The 17,080-nt window shown below is 42.8% G+C and overlaps 1 protein-coding gene across 4 annotated transcripts in view; it reads right to left on the bottom strand.

Annotated features, from left to right (window-relative positions):
* LOC309553574 (A.superbus venom factor 1-like) overlaps nucleotides 1-17,080 on the bottom strand; it is a 1,719,715-nt gene that overhangs the window by 425,887 nt on the left and 1,276,748 nt on the right. For all 4 annotated transcript variants that reach the window (XR_014225177.1, XR_014225178.1, XR_014225179.1 and 1 more), the window contains exons 33-36: nucleotides 12,750-12,837; nucleotides 12,578-12,667; nucleotides 9,646-9,751; nucleotides 5,588-5,677 (exon numbers count right to left, since the gene is read on the bottom strand). Coding sequence is in view for 1 of the 4 variants with exons in the window: in XM_082254846.1 (XP_082110972.1) it covers nucleotides 5,588-5,677; nucleotides 9,646-9,751; nucleotides 12,578-12,667; nucleotides 12,750-12,837 (374 nt within the window). In the remaining 3 variants the exon portion in view is untranslated. The remainder of the gene's footprint in view (nucleotides 1-5,587; nucleotides 5,678-9,645; nucleotides 9,752-12,577; nucleotides 12,668-12,749; nucleotides 12,838-17,080) is intronic.

Genomic DNA, 17,080 nt, shown 5'->3' with positions numbered 1-17,080 from the left:
CATCTAGACAGCTCATAAGGCTGTTATTAGGGGTCGTATAATTGGCCTGGCTTCGGCTAGAAATAAGGCCAGAGTAGCTGATATTAGGACTCTCACTAGAGATCTTGACCGTCTCTATAACTTGCACTTTCAATCTCCCTCTCCCCCCCCTCTTAGAGCAATTTTTTTCTAAACGCATTTATTATCTGGTGACATAGAAAGGGCACTAAGATGGTCTAAAGCTAATTTTCTATTACACAGTAATGCATCTTCTTCCATGTTCGCCAGGAAGCTCAGTCAAGCTATCAAACCCACACATGTGTACAAATTGAGAAGACCCGATGGCAGAATGGTTTTCCATCCTAAGGATGTTCTTGGGATCTTCATGGACTTTTACAAATCCCTCCTATCAGATCCCTCGGGCACGTCTAAGGAGCAGTTTGATTCCTGGATCGATAAAGTGCCTATCCCATCCCTTTCTCCTCAACAAATTGAGGCCCTTAATGCTCCCTGCATGGAGGCCGAGGTTCTAGAAATGATTAAATCCTTAAAGACTTCCACAGCCCCCGGCCCTGATGGTTTTTCTACGTCTTATTATAAGACTTTTTCTCCCATCTTAGTCCCACACCTAAATAAATTATTTAACTTTATCCTCCAGGGTAATAGTTTACCTGATAAAATGCTCCTGGCGAATATGTCTTTACTTCCCAAACCTAACAAAGACCATTACCTCTCCCAAAACTATAGACCGATTTCGGTCATGAATAACGACCTAAAATTATTTGGGCGATTGCTAGCCAACAGACTGGCAAGTGATATATCATCACTAATTAACTTTGAACAAACTGGTTTTATACCATATAGACAACTCACTGACAACATCAGACTAGTTACTAATATTATACAAGATGCTAATTTACATAAACACCCTACTTGTATAGTTAGTCGTGATATATACAAAGCTTTTGACAGTGTCAGCTGGTCTTACCTTGAGCTTCTCCTTCATAGATTTGGTTTAGGTGATAGGTTCCTTCAAGGCTTCAGGGCTTTGTATAACTTTCCCCAGAGAAGAGTACATATCCCTGGTTGTAACTGAGTTTTTTCAACTTCAAAGGGGTACCAGACAGGTGTGCCCTCTTTCCCTTATCTATTGTTTGCCTTAGCAATTGAGCCTTTTGCATGTGCTATCAGAAATAACCACAAGATCAGGGGCTACTGCAAAGGGAGCAGGGAATTTGAAATTAGTCTTTATGCTTATGATGTTTTACTGTTTCTGTTAGACCCACATGTATCGATCCCCCAATTACTATTAGAACCAAAAGCCTTTCAGAGTTTTTCTTGTTTGGGTGTTAACATATCTAAATGTTCTATTTTACCATTGAGTTTGCCTGATTGGTTACAGGTTTCCTTGAGGGAGAGCTTCTTTTTCTCTTGGTGTGATAAATCTTTTAGATACTTGGGTGTACATATCACTCCTCATTATGAATCATTATTTATATCAAACTTCCCTGCTCTAATTACTTAGATCAGATCTCTTGTATCCTCTTGGTCCTCATTCCATATTTCTTTCTTAGGCAGAATAGCTGCGATAAAGATGGTCATATTGCCAGAATTGTTGTTTTTCTTTAGGGCCCTCCCAGTCAATGTCCCATTCTCTCATATATCCTCTATCCAGAGAGACATATCTAAATGTATTCAGAATAACAGGAAACCTAGATGCAACAGACAGGTCCTTCATGCACATCAACAATTGGGCGGCTTGGGTCTTCCTGACCTATGGTCCTATTATCTTTCTGCAAAATTTACTCAAATCGCCCAATGGCAGTCGTTTGAAAAGGCTATTCCATGGCTTCGAACAGTTGTCCATCTCCCCCTGTCACTTGCAGTCCTTACTTTGGTCCAAGAGTAGGATTTCTGGACACATTCTCCATTCTAAAAAAATCATTAACCATCTATATCAGGTTTTGACGAGATCCAAAGACAAATATAAACTGGTGTCCAAAGTTTCTCCATGAACTACCTATTTGGGGGAGCTTGGCACCCCCTCTTTCCCCCAGACTCAAACTCCCTCTCTCCCTGGATCTCTAAAGGTTTGGTGTCCCTGAGGACCCTCTCAATTAATAATAGGTTCTGTTCATTTGAACAGATATGGTCCATCCATAAGCTTCCCAGGTCTGAAGTTGAAAACTATAATAGTATTAGAGAATTTTTACAATCACTGGGTTCCTTGAACCTTAGCCCACCTCATACCCCTTTTGAGGTCATTTGTTATTCCTCCCCTAGGGGTAGGGGTCTGATCTCAACTATGTATCGTCATCTTACCGAGTCCCTGCTCCCTGAGAGGCAGAAATATATGCTGAACTTGGAACAAGACTTGGAGTGTTCCACATCTTTATTAGATTGGCAGAAGATGATACATAATCTTCGTAAGTGTACTCGCTCTACCTCAAGCAGGGAAACTCTGCTTAAACTGTTTATCAGATGGTACATGACTCCCACCCTAATCCACTCATTTTTCCCCTCCACATCTCCTGCCTGCTTTAGGGTTTGCTCGGAAGAGAGCACATTACTACATTTGTTTTGGAATTGTAAACACCTTAAAGGGTTGTGGGACCTAACTAAAGATAGAATTCTGCAGTTATCTGATACAGACGTCCCAATATGCCCCAAGATGTGCATTCTCTTTGCACATATCCCAGATGTCCCTATACACCTGTCTACGCTACTTCATACCTTATTTAGTGCTATCCAATGGATAATTGCACTCAACTGGAGGTCTTCCACAGTCCTATGGTCTCAGGTGATTTCTAGGATGGAAGTTATTAGACTTTCAGAATTTGTTTTCCATTCATTACATAACTCTTTGCATCTGTTCCATAGCAAATGGGATAGCTGGGACAAATGTCCCTAATTTTCTTCGGTTTGTTATAATTTTATTGTGATGTCTCATGCATTACTTGTTTGATATTCCCATGATCTGCTTGACATATTGTGCATCATTCTTCCAAAAACACCATGTGGTTTTATAAAATGTATTCTGTTATACATTTATTCAGCTATGTACTGTTTGGTTTTTGGTGGGTAGGAAAGTGCGCTGATTCAATATAGGGTGTGCTGCTACCTTAGAGTGTATGTTGTAGAATATGTAAAGAAATCAGGTGCGCTGCCCTAGTGCATATGTGCAACATACAAAATTATGCAAACAAATAAACCAAAAATGCAATAATAATGCAAAAAAATGAAAACGTATGTAATTCGTGTAAAACAAAAAATGTCCAGAAGGTGACTAGTGATACACCAATGTGCAATAAACGTCCATGTTATAAGTCCATAAATAAAGTGCAAAAAATGGTGACATAAACTTCCAGCTTGGGGAAAGGTGAACTGTGATTGGAAGGTGCAAAGTCCCACCACCAGCTTGGCCTCTTACCAGAAGTTAAACGTTAAGGGCATATATGAATATGACCGCTCCAAAGGTCATGCAGCCAGGTAGAAAAGTTCCCAGAAATACAGAAGGCACTCTGACACACTCGTGCTCCCTAGACTCTTACCGGACAAAAGCCAAACAAGAAGCCTGGTTCTATGGTGATGAGTGGTCCTGCCGGGGGTTACTGGACTCTAGGATGGCTGATGTAGTTGCTTGTGTCCAAGAGGAACAGACCCAGTCAGAAAGCCTGACAAAAGAAGATCCTGCCAAATGTGACTAGACTCTGATTGGCTGCTGTAACTCCTTAGTCTGGTTGACCTCAATAATAGGGGACACAACAGAGGGGACCGCAATAGTGCATTACCAACAGTAGATATTTATTAAAAACAAATGGTTGCACTTACAGTTGTGAAGACAATAATAGCGAGTTCCCTCACGGAGGAGCTGTATGGCGGGGTCCGCCTGCAGTGCGGACCGCTGCCTGGTCTAGATGTGATGATGCGGCGCCTCCTCTCTGACACGTTTCTCCCGATAGGGCATCCACTTAGACTCCTATCTAAGTGGAGTCTAAGTGGCACTGCATTCAAAAAATGTCAGTAGCCGGCAGGGAGCGCTGGGACATTGCAGCACTGGAGAGCAGGTGAGTATAGTTCAGTTTAAAGGAATCCTGCATTGTAAGTGGGTTCAGTTATTCTTATTTTAGTGTGGTAGTCTGAACTCTCTACATTACTCCTGACCCTTGCATCATGTGTTAGACACTCATGGCCTAGAGTAGAGTAAGTGCAGATTTAATTTAACCATACACCTTTAAGCTCTTCCCACTGTTACAGCAATTTGGCCATGCCTACCACACTACACACACCAGATTACATCACTTAATGTGCCCCAGGTCTTCAACACACCTACCAACGCCCTTTCTGAGAAAAGTGACTGCAGGGTAACTTCCATCAGAAGGAGCAGGTACCTTGAAAGCTGCTGGAGGTAGGAGTTTGCTCTCTCCTCCTTCCAATAGCAGCCTAATGTGGACAGGAGAGAAAGGGCACCCGCTGAGAACATGCCTCAATCTCGTGGGGTGCCCCTGGGGAGTGATGGCAGACTGCCCACCCCATTGCTAGTGGGTGCCACTCTGAGACTGAGGTGTGAACTCCACACATGGTAGGGTGCAGTTTGTCATCTTTGCCCTGGGTGACCTTGCCTCAGCACTGATAATCAGCATTCTGTAGGCTTACATTCTGTGTTCACAACATAGCTGTTCTATGGTGCTAAAATGACCAGCTTTTGTAGTCAAACCTTACATAAAGTTTTTGGTGTAAAGCACCTGTTCCCTGCGCTCAGAGTGGTGTAGTCTCTAGTCCACCTTATTAGGGTCTGTCCATTGTTACTGGTGCTGTGGACACGACAACCCAGGAGGAATGCTACGGCCTTGCTGCCCCTTACATGACCAGGGAAGTCTGGAAACACTGTAAACAACAACAAACACAGGGGCGCATAGGCCTAGTGCATTATCCTTTGGATGATTTTTTTAAAAAAGTAAAAAGATTAAAAATACTCACAAACGAGTTCTTGTTAAAAAGCATAACACATAAGGAACGCAGTCCTCAGTAAAGTGATCCGAGGATGAGTTGCCCCTTGAATTCGTGAAGGCTAATGCATTTCGAGGCTTAGCCTCTTCCTCAGAGCCTAAAGAAGCATGTCTAGGCACTTACTTAAATACCATACAATGACATATGGAACAAGACACAGATTGGGGTCAGGCCCTCCTCCTGTGGGGCGTGTGCAAGAGTTGCCCGCCCACATCATTAGTGGGCAATGCTGAAGTCACATGCATTGTGGAGGGTGCCTCCCCTACAGATATTTTGGTCAGAGGGTACAAAATAATAAAACAATATAATAATATTATAATATTATAATAGTAGAACAGTATTATACTGTTCTACTATTATAATATTATTATATTGTTTGTGAGTATTTTTAATCTTTCTACTTTTTTAAATAAATCATCCAAAGGATAACGCACTAGGCCTATGCGCCCCTGTGTTTGTTGTTGTTTACTTTGTAGTCAAGCCTGTATGAGACAGTTTTCCTATTGGGTGCCATTGTTAACAGTTTAATGGTTAGAAATTCTTGTGCTGCTCTTGCACTTCCAATTTGATCAATTGATTTGCTTTTCATGTGCCTTACCTTCAGCACAACGACATACATCTGCCTGGCAGATCTTTCCCAGTAATTTGCTTCCTTCTTCAAAATGGTATAATTTTGTGCAACGACTTTCTATAGGAAGAAGTAAATTAACGTGAGAAAAAAAAGACAGAAGAAATTCATTTTTCATTTTTTGACAGAGTGTCGGCCCCAGTTGTCAGGTTTTTGTAATGCTGTCTGTGTCCCTGTTAGGAAGGCTTGCCCTCCCTATTTGTTCCGGTGGCCAATGTTAATGGGATTGGAAGTGATGGAAAATCTAAAAGATTCAGTTGTCAACAGAACAGGAATAGAGGGGAATAGCTCTTCCAATGACAACTGTCTAACAGCAGATTTGCCCTTTTTTGGAGAGATTTCATCTCAATTTATGTTTTTCTAAAGCACAGGAATTAAAGGAAAATCTCATCAATGGAACGCAGATGGCCAAGCACAATTGATATGGGTTTTAATCCTAAACTTTGCTATCCAAAATTAAAATGAAATCACCTTTACATATACTTTAGGTATCTGGTATTGTTTTGGAAATACCCATTATGGTAGCTATATTCCCCATATGAAAGGAGAAGACATACAGACACAATAAGGTATTGTGAACATTTGCTATTTGTGTTAGAACTGCTTTTTTCCCCATGAAAACAAATTGATATGCAAAAACAGCTTGAAGCAGCTTAGAAGGTGGCCAAATTTAGTTTAAAGGTATCTGTGAAGGAATACAGAAGTATTTTTTAGAAAAGTCCAGGCCAGCCTTCCTCAACCTTTTTAACATTAAAGAACCCTTGATATAACTTTATGGTCTCAGGGAACCCTTGCTAATAATTACTGTATCTACAGATTACTGTACATTACTGTGAGGGTTATTGGGGAGAATCCCCTCTATACAGATAGCTAAAAGGGGATTATTGATGTCAGTGCTTACTTATCTGAGAGGCAGAATTGGAGGAACCCTGGTTGAGAAAGGTTGGTCTAAACTGATATCAAATGTAAGGTGAATGCAAATGAATATACACTGCTTTTGTCCATCTACAATATTTCTGAGAGTGTTACAAGAATTTCTAGCTGGTTTTGGGAATATGCTGTGCTGTAGGTTTCTCATATCCACCTATATCTGGGGTAGTGATTAATAAAGTTTTGTGTGATTGATCTATCCTTTGAGAGTGATCATCTGGAAGGTGTCTGCTGATACTGTAGGTCAGTGGTCTCTAAACTGCAGCCCAAAGGCCAAATGTGGTCCTATCTGGGCTTTGGGGCACTCTTTCTCCCACTGACACCAACAATGTGGCAATTCTTCCTTCCACTGACACAAACAATTGGTCACTATTTCTCCCACTGATACAAGGCCCTATTCCTCAAACTGACACCAGCGATTTGGACTCTTCCTCCCAAAAACACCAGTGATGGGGCACTAATTGATACCAATGATGGGGCACTATTCCCACTACTAATACCAATTATGGGGCACTATTCCTCCCACTGATACCTATGAAGGAGCACTATTTCTCCCATTTATACCAATGATGGGGCACTATTCCACCTACTAATACCAATGATGGTACTCTATTCCTCCCACTAATACCAATGAAGGGGAACTATCCCTCCCACTAATACCAATGATGGGGCACTATTCCTCCCACTAATACTAATGATGGGACACTATTACTCCCACTAATACCAATGATGGGGCACTATTCCTCCCACTAATACTAATGATGGGACACTATTCCTCCCACTAATACCAATGATGGGGCACTATTCCTCCCACTAATACTAATGATGGGACACTATTCCTCCTACTTATACCAATGATGGGGCACTATTCCTCCCATTAATACCAATGATGGAGCACTATTTCTTCCACTAACACCAATGATAGGGCACTAGTCTTCCCACTAAGACCAATGATGGGACACTATTCCTCCCACTAATACCAATGATGGGACGCTATTCCTCCCAATTATACCAATGATGGGTCTCTACTCCTCCCACTAATACCAATGATGGGGCATTGGTTACATCCATTGACACTGGGCCATGTTTTACTCCCCCTGAGCAAAGTCCTATCCCCCTAAAGTATGAAGGGTAGTAAACTGGACTTTTGTTTGGAAAGGTTGGAGACCCCTGCTATACGAGATACATGACTGTCTTCTGTTTTGAGATTACAAGATAATCTCACTAATTCTAAATTAAAAACTAAGACTAAAGCTTTGTTTTCAGGCCTTACATCTGAAGAATTTAATTACAAAAATTGCTGTTTTAGGAACATTCGTTTGATTGTCTAAGAGTTAAAGGGTACAATTTGACAATTGGTTTCAACCAGAGCTAGCAACAAATTCAAAGAACTAGTATAGAAAATGTTTGTAGAATGTTATGGGAACAAATGAATTTCTAAGTTTACTTCTGGCCGACAAAAAATATAACTAGTCTTATGTGCATGCATTTGTGAAAGTTAATTCAAAACTAGAAAGTTCATTAATTTCATCTACAAAAATCAAGGCACTGACATAGTACACAAACAAAAAGTTATTTGAAATCATTCAAGTCCATGAAGTCCATGTATCAAATTCTTGTACAGAGGATTTTTATATTTCAAGTGTCTACGGTACTAAGTGCAGCATTAGGACCAGCAAGTCCAAAAAGCATATGCGTTTTGTTCTCAACTGCAATACCCGCACAAATTAGTTAGGACAAATTTGAAATCATTTTTAGGTCTTGTGAACCACAAATAAAACCAATTAATTGATAGTAGGGATAGAGACCGATGATCGGCAAGGCCGATATATCAGTGGCCGATATGCACTTACCCCGATATTTCGGTATCGGCTGAAATCGCCGATATTTTTGTGATGTCATTCTGCCTTCTTAGGCCACCTCCCTCACCTTGGACAGCCTCGTCTAGAGTCAGGATTAGTCTCTCGGGAGTGTATCACAGCCATACACCCACCCACAGCAGCCCGGTGCCAGCCAGCCACCCACATCCACAGGCCCTGTACCAGCCAGCTACAGGCACTGTACCAGTGAGCCAGCCAGCCACACACTGGCCCTGTACCAGCCAGCCACCCACAAGTCCTGTACCAGCCAGCCAGCCACCCACAGGCCCTCTACCAGCCAGCCACCCACAGGCCCTCTACCAGCCAACCACCCACAACCCCTGTGCCAGCCAGCCACCCACCACAGAGTGCCAGACAGCCAGCCACCCACCACAGGGTGCCAGACAGCCAGCCACCCACAGACAGGGTGCCAGACAGCCAGACAACCACAGGCCCTGTACCAGCCAGCCACAGGCAATGTACTTGCCAGCCACCCACAGGCCCTGTCCCAGATAGCCACCCACCGACTGCAGGGTGCCAGCCACCCACCACAGGGTGCCAGCCAGCCAGCCACCCACCACAAGGTGCCAGCCAGCCACCCACCACAGGGTGCCAGACAGCCAGCCACCCACCACAGGGTGCCAGACAGCCAGCCACCCACCACAGGGTGCCAGACAGCCAGCCACCCACCACAAGGTGCCAACCAGCCAGCCACACACCACAGGGTGCCAGCCAGCCACCACAGAGTGCCAGACAGCCACCCACCACAGGGTGCCAGCAAGCAATCTATTAAGCATTAAACAAAAATTAACATGTTCAGTACCATATTTGTGTCAAAAATTGTCTTTATTTTTCAAAACTTTAAATGTACAAAATATCGGCCGATATCGATACGTTGTGACCAAAATATCGGTATCGGCCCTGAAAAAACCATATTGGTCTATCCCTAATTGATAGTCAGTGGGTAAACCTCCCCTTATATTGGTGGCCAGTGAAAGAATGTTCCTTACAATGATGGTCAGGATGCCACCCTTACAGACAGAAAAGATCATTGGTGTAATACAGCTGGCTCTGTCAAGTGGCACTGGCCCCAGACCTATGAAGGTACCATCAAATGAAAGGTAAACCAGTTATAGCTCAATGAACCCTTCATAGCCTTTGGAGGAACCCCAGGATTTCAAAGAACCCTGGTTGAGGATGCCTGAGTTAGAGTAAACAGCTATAGTGTGTGTCATTTACCTGGGGTATAATACTCATATACTGTAACAGAAGCTGGCTGGATAAGACCCACTTGAAAGATCTGATGGGCAAAGAATTTCACACATTCTTCATTCTTATGGGAAATCTGAAATGTCAGAGGAAAAAATAGGGAAAATGACTAAACAGGCTACTATGACACTGCAGATGTAAAAAATAACATATAGTCGTAGGGTTACTAAAAACCAAAGTTTAAATATTCAGGTCATGTTATTCTTTTATTTTTCACATTGTTTGCAATGGCTGTACTAAGCTAAATCCCTATGTATCTAATGTACCACCATTGGAACTTGGACTTAGTCATGTTGAATTGCTTATATGTCTACCTTTCAAAAAACCTTCAATAAAAATATTGAAAAAAAAAAAAAAACATATAAAAAGCAATAATATAAAAAAGTGAATGTGCATATAGTGATTTTCTTTAAATGCATGGACTTGCTGATTCAGTCAAGGTTTCTTCCATGTTCCTTAGAGTTAGTATTTGCAGAGACAGGGCTTGGGAAAGTCATTCTCCTCTTACATTTCAAAGACTGTAACAAACATCCTCTGTATTTAGCTGAAGTAAAATGATGGTGGATTCAACTTCTGTGTCTTAATGAGGAGTAGTGATGTCGCGAACCTAAAATTCGCCGTTCGCGAACGGCGAACGCGAACATCGGCAAATGTTCGCGAACCGGCGAACCGGGCGAACCGCCATAGACTTTAATAGGCAGGCGAATTTTAAAACCCACAGGGACTCTTTCTGGCCACAATAGTAATGGAAAAGTTGTTTCAAGGGGACAAACACCTGGACTGTGGCATGCCGGAGAGGGATCACACAAAAAAAAGTTCTTAAAAATTGTAATTTTTTGATAGAGAGCCAATTATTGGAAAAATTAAAAAAAAAAAAAAAAAAATTTCTTTGGATTTAGCATCTGGTGGGTCTAAAAAGTGTACCTGTGAAGTTTCAGCTCTGTAGCATGTCCGGAACCAGAAAAAAATACGAATTAGGGTTAGGGCTAGGGTTAGGCTTAGGGCTAGGGTTAGGGTTAGGGTTAGGGCTAGGGTTAGGTTTAGGGTTAGGGTTATTTTTATGGCTAGGCTTAGAGGGTTAGGGTTAAGGTTAGAGGTTTAGGGTTATGGTTAGAGGGTTAGGGTTAGGTTTAGTGTTAGGGACTAGGGTTAGGGTTACGGTGAGATACTTAGGGTTAGAGTTAGTAGCCCTACCCCTACCCCTCTAACTCTAACCCTCTAACCCTAAGCACTAAAAATAACCCTAACCTTAGCCCTGACCCTAACCCTAGCCCTAACCCTAACCCTAGCCCTAACTCTAATTCTATTTTTTTTCTGGTTCTGGACATGCTACAGAGCTGAAACTTCACAGGTACACTTTTTAGACCCCCCAGACAATAAATACAAAGAATTTTTTTTTTTTTAAGTTTTTTTTTTTTTTAAGTTTTCCAATAATTGTCTCTCTATCAAAAATGACAATTTTTAAGAACTTTTTTTGTGTGATTTAGTGTATAGGGGGTCTAAAAAGTGTACCTGTGAAGTTTCAGCTCTGTAGCATGTCCAGAACCAGAAAAAAAAGATAATTTTTCAGTAGAGCAGGGATGGTGGGAACCCCTTTTACACCTATATGATCTTTTTTTCCTGGTTCTGGACATGCTGCAGAGCTGAAACTTCACAGGTACACTTTTTAGACCCCCCAAACAATAAATCCAAAGAAATTTTTTTTTTGTTAAGTTTTTTTTATTTTTTTATTTTTCCAATAATTGGCTCTCTATCAAAAATGACAATTTTTAAGAACTTTTTTTGTGTGATTTAGTGTATAGGGGGTCTAAAAAGTGTACCTGTGAAGTTTCAGCTCTGTAGCATGTCCAGAACCAGAAAAAAAAGATAATTTTTCAGTAGAGCAGGGATGGTGGGAACCCCTTTTACACCTATATGAATTTTTTTTCTGGTTCTGGACATGCTACATATATATATATATATATATATATATATATATATATATATATATTAAAAAAATACTCAAATACCAGCCCTCAAAGGGGCTTTTGGGGACAATAGATATATATATATATATATATATATATCCAAAAAAAACCTCAAATACCAGCCCTAGGAAGGGCTTTTTGGGGTGCTGTCCTTTCAGCAGGAGTGTACCAAGAACACTGGCTAACAAGACCGGGAACTGTCCCTAGCTATAACAACAGCAGCAGCACCAGCACTTTCCCTGCTCTCAGTAACACAGAAATTATCTAAAATGGATGCTGCCCTTGCTTATTTATAGGAGGTGGGAGGGTGTGGGAGGGAGGTATGCTGATTGGCCTGGAATGTGTCTGCTGACTGTGATGTTCAGGGTCAAAGTTTGCCTCAATGATGATGTATAGGAGGCGGACCGAACATCGCATATGTTCGCCCGCAGCGGCGAACGCGAACATGCGAAGTTCGCCGGGAACTGTTTGCCGGCGAACAGTTCTATACATCTCTAATGAGGAGTTAAGCAGCCTGTGGATGGTGTTAAGCAGGCAGATGACCATTCTGTCTACAGGGCTGGGTCTAAGGCGGTATGACAATGCCTAAATCTTCATTTGAATTTGAACACTTATTATTTTATTTGTTATTCCAACCTTATACAGTACTCATGCTTTGCTGCTGATCTTATGTCAATGCAAGACTGTGACCTAGCTTAGAGTAATCAAAAACACACACCATACGGCTTTTTTGTAATTCACTTATCTCAGCAGTTGTTCAACAATTACATTCACTGCATGACCTGATACTATTATAATGGCTAAATAAAGTACCTTCAAATGTTGCATGTGAAACACAGTTGTGAAAATATGTCACAGAAACAAAAAAAAAGTGTCACCACTTCTAGCTAAGCAGATGGACAATTAAGAAATTATACACTAATGTATATTCTCACCTTATCCAGGTATAATAGAAGTGTACCCTTCTCTGTTGCTCCTTTGCTAACCTCAAATTTGGAGATATATTTGTCCACGCCTTTAGTGAGCTGTGATTGAGAATAAAGTGCATAGTTAGTAAAATACATAAATTAGGTTAACCTTTTCTCGTTCTTGCTCCAAGAAACTCACCTTATTTAGGCTGTCAATGTCTGGAGAAAACCCAGTCATCATGGAAATGTCAATAATAGACATGGTGGCATCTCGGTCTTTCAAAAACCTACAAAAATGTAAAAGTAGCTGATTATCATAAGGTAGAAGTACTACTTTTAAATAGGGGGAAAAGGAAGGGAGGTAAAGAAAAGAAAGATACATTAATGAAAAGGAAAGAGAAAGAAAAAGGAAAGAGAAGTAAGAAAAGGAAACCGAAAAAGGGAAAAGGAATGAGAAAGAAAAACAAATGGAAGGCAAGGGAATGAAAGGAAAGAAAAGAAAACAAGAATCAAAAGAGGAAGTAAACAGGAAAGAAAAAAGAGATGCTAGAAAAGGAAAGCTATCAGAAGGGAAAGCAAAGGGAAGTGAAAGGAAAAGAGAGGAAAAACAAAAGAAATAGAATTGAAAGAGAAGGAAAATTAAAGGGAAGGAAATAGAAGGGAAATGCAAGGAAAGACAAGGTAAAGAGATGACAAAAGAAAGCAATGGGAAAGGGAAGAAAAGGCAAAGGATGGAGTGCACATGCGCGGCGGCTCTGAAATGGCGGCTTAGCCAGGAGCTCTGCGCTTCTCCGGTCTTCAGAGGGCCCCAGCACCGGCTTTGAAGCGCACTACACCCCGCACTCTGCAACATCAGCTGCCCCTCCTTCCAGCGGTCCCCCTTTGTATGTTGGCGGGTCACCGGAGAGAGGTTTCCCGCCGACTACACTTCTCATCCCCAGAGCGGGACCCAGCCAAGATGGCGACCGCGCCTTCCCTCCCCTCAGAGGAGTGCTGTACAGAGGAGGTAGGAGACACAGTAGCCTGCATTATGGACATTCCCTTAGCCTCCCCAGCAACCCCCGCTTACCTCCCACAGCCCCTATTTGCCTCACCAGCCTCCACGGAATCTCTCCTCAGCAGAACCATGGAGCAGGCCCCAGGGATCCCAGGGTTGCAATCACCTGAGGCCCTGGCTTTACAACACCAACTAGGCCTGAACTCTCCAGGAAACTTCCCTGACCTCTCACTTTTAATAGCCAAGTTCTCATAAATGCTAGCCACTGGTCTGGCCCATACTGCCTCATAGATTATGGGCTCCATTAAAGCAGAACTCCAGAACATAGGCACCCGGATCGAGGTGATCGAGAATACTATGGATCAAATGGTCGCAAGAGCCAATCAAAACACTGCTTGCATCCAGACCCTACAAGATCAACTAGAAACAGCACTCAGTAAACTGGATGATTTTGAAAACAGAAGCAGACGCCTGAATTTCAGGATCAGGGGGATCCCTGAGACCATAATGGACATCCCAGACACAATCAAAGCCTTTATTAAGGATCTTATCCCGAACATCTCTGACCACCGCCTGGAACTCGATCGGGCGCACAGAGCCCTCCAACCGCCCCGCATAGTTGGCCTCCCCAGGGACGTTATTGTCAAGACACATTTCTATGGGGTTAAGGAGGAGCTCATGAAAAACAGTAGGAGTAGAGAGGATCTATCCATCCAAGGCCATAAGATTCAACTCTTCACTGACCTCTCCCCCTTCACTATACAGCGCTGCAGAGCTTTGAAACCGCTTACGCTAGCGTTATCTGCTAGAGCACTGAAATATTGGTGGTCCTTCCCCTTCAGGTTGAATTTCCAATTCCAGATCAAGACTCATAGCTTCTCCAACTTCCAGGAGGGTGAAGGCATGCTCCTGCAACTGGGTATCATTAACAGGGACCCTTCCCCTGCTCCATCCACCTCCAGAAGGGAGTCTTCCAAGCGACCCCCACCGATCAGCCCATTATCCTCGGTCTGGAACAAGCAACAAACAAAATGCCACCGTGATGTCAAGCATCCGTGAGGTTTTGGTTGATCCTCGGGAATCTTCTTCCACTGGTCGTTGAAGCTCAACCTTCTTCGCCTGAAAGGGGTCCACATTGATCCCTGCCTCCATTTTTGGCCCCTTTTTGGGACGTTTTTTCCCCCCTTTTTCTGATCGATATTTTTGTTCTTTTCCATTGGACATTTCCTTTTACACTTTTTTACCTTGCTGACCATGTTTTTTGATTTTGAGCTGGTCAGGTCCTCTCTTAAATGCTGGGACTATTGAGCATTGTTAACTGTTAATTTAGTTGCCGTAGAGTCCGCAGCTTCCTCCCTCGTCCCAGTACCTCCCCAACTTGCCTGTTTCCCCTTAGTCTCCTCTTCTCCCCCCCCCCACCCTGCCCCCTCTTCCCCTTCCCTATAGTGCCTTTCCTTTCCCCTCTTCCCCTATCCTAACCTCCCCCTAGAGCCCATTGGGCATGTACCCACTCCATATGCCTAGGGGTGTTTCTAGTAAATGATTACTGTCTTTTTTTTTCAGGAATGCCGGGCTAGGGCCCTATGGCCGGAGAGGCCTTAATGCGCCTCCTCCTGTCGGACGTAAGATATATTCATCTTGCATCCTTCAGGAATGCACACTGACTGGTTCAGGACGCATCTGTACACACGACGGGGAATTGGGGGTTATGACCACGGTCTCCTCATCACCCTGCAAGACCACGCTCTTGCAGTTTTCTTCTTTTTCTACTGTCTTCTATTTTCTCTTTTTCTCCTTTTACTGGCCTTTTTTTCTCCCCTCCAGGTTCTTGCGGTCCAACTGGTCCACTACTGCACTTGCTCTGCCTGTTGACACTGTGACAAGACATCCCCTGGGGAACCCTTGGGTCACTGCCTGGCCGCTTGCACCAGCGTACCTCTTACCCGCGCACCATGCAGCCTAACGTAAGTACGGTCTCCTCTCTATGGGTGGCATCGCACAACACACAGGGCTTAAATTCTCCTGTTAAATGTAGAAAGGCATTTCAGCACTATCACTCCCAAGGAATGGGGGTCCTCCTGCTTCAGGAGACTCACTTTCCGGCATCTTATCAACCGATTGTAGTAAGTATGTAAATTACCAAAACCCTTATATAGGGATTGGTGAATGTGGGCTATAGGGGGACTTTCTTGGTATCATACTCATGATGTACAGCAACACAAAATTGATAAAAAATATACGTTTTATTTCAAATTACAATTTTTTTAAAAAACACTTGATATAGAAAAGAAATACAAAGAAAGGGGAGAAAAAATATACAAAATATATATACTTGGACAATTCATGAAAATTGACAACAATTGGACAGTGTATGAACCCTCTTAAATTTGATTAGGTGGAGCCACTGGTGCTACCACCTATAGCATAGCCCAAATGTTTCGCTAAAAAGCTTCTTCAGGGGCGAATTGACAATATGGGGGTTCAGGTGTTGTCTCTAGAACATTAACAAGATAATGTTAGTCATGGTACTTTTTCAAGGTTATAACATGTTCAGTTTTCTCAGCAAATTTCAAAAATGGATTATCCCCATGCTCAGTGCAGTACTCTCCATGCATAAACACTATCCGGCCAGATGAGAATACAAGGTGGTGTGCGGCATGCAAACGTCTCCCCGGCGAGTGTGGGGGCAGCAAAAAGTGAACCCTATAGGATACGATCAGTGATATTATTGTTATAGGTGCTGTAACGGCTACCCAGGTGGTGAGAGGGTATCAGCCGTTGGAGACGTCCTTTTTCCCTGTGTAGTAATGGAGTAGTATAATCCCAACCATAAGATCCAAGAGGAGAATCAGGTTCAGCTGTTGAACGACCGGGTAATAATGCAGTAAAATCCCCCTCCAGGAACGAGACGCCGCTACGTTTTGAAGGGTCAAAAAAAACAACAACTGTTTATTGAAACAAGAATACAGGCTTTTATACACTTGGGGAATATATCAGACACTACTTAAACAATGGCCCGACATCCACCCAGACAAATAGGTAAGGTCATTACCACACTTAAAAAAAGCTGCCTCAGCCCAAATCAACATAATGTAGACAAAAGCGCATCGTTAATCAGCAGATATTCCGTCTCTAGGCTGGCCATACCTTGACTTCATGGAATGTCCATATAAGGAGTCACTTCCTGGGGCTCACAGTGCAAAGAGAGATATGATAGCAGGGAGTGTAAATAACCCAATGGTTGCTGTGAAATCTTTCACACCCATGAACCAGGTAAGCACAAATATTCTCTGTCAAAGGTAAGGTTCTGTTACACTGCTCCCCTTTTGTGCAACACTCCGGCAGACCCGGATTGATCCTTTTCGGGTCAACTTGGGGCTGTCCGACCAACTGTCAGGGTAAAGGTTCTGTTTGCCTGGACAGTCCGTCCGCGTTCCCATTCAACTTGCCAGGGCGGTATTGGATGGAGAAAATGTATGGTTGTAGTGCTAGACTCCATCTCAACAAGCGTCCATTATCTCCAGCCACTCGGT

The sequence above is a fragment of the Pelophylax lessonae genome, assembly GCF_965119305.1.
Source record: "Pelophylax lessonae genome assembly, chromosome: 4".
In the NCBI taxonomy this organism is placed as follows: Eukaryota; Metazoa; Chordata; class Amphibia; order Anura; family Ranidae; genus Pelophylax; species Pelophylax lessonae.
Note: the sequence above shows the minus strand (reverse complement) of the source record. Positions and strands in the feature narration are given on the sequence as shown.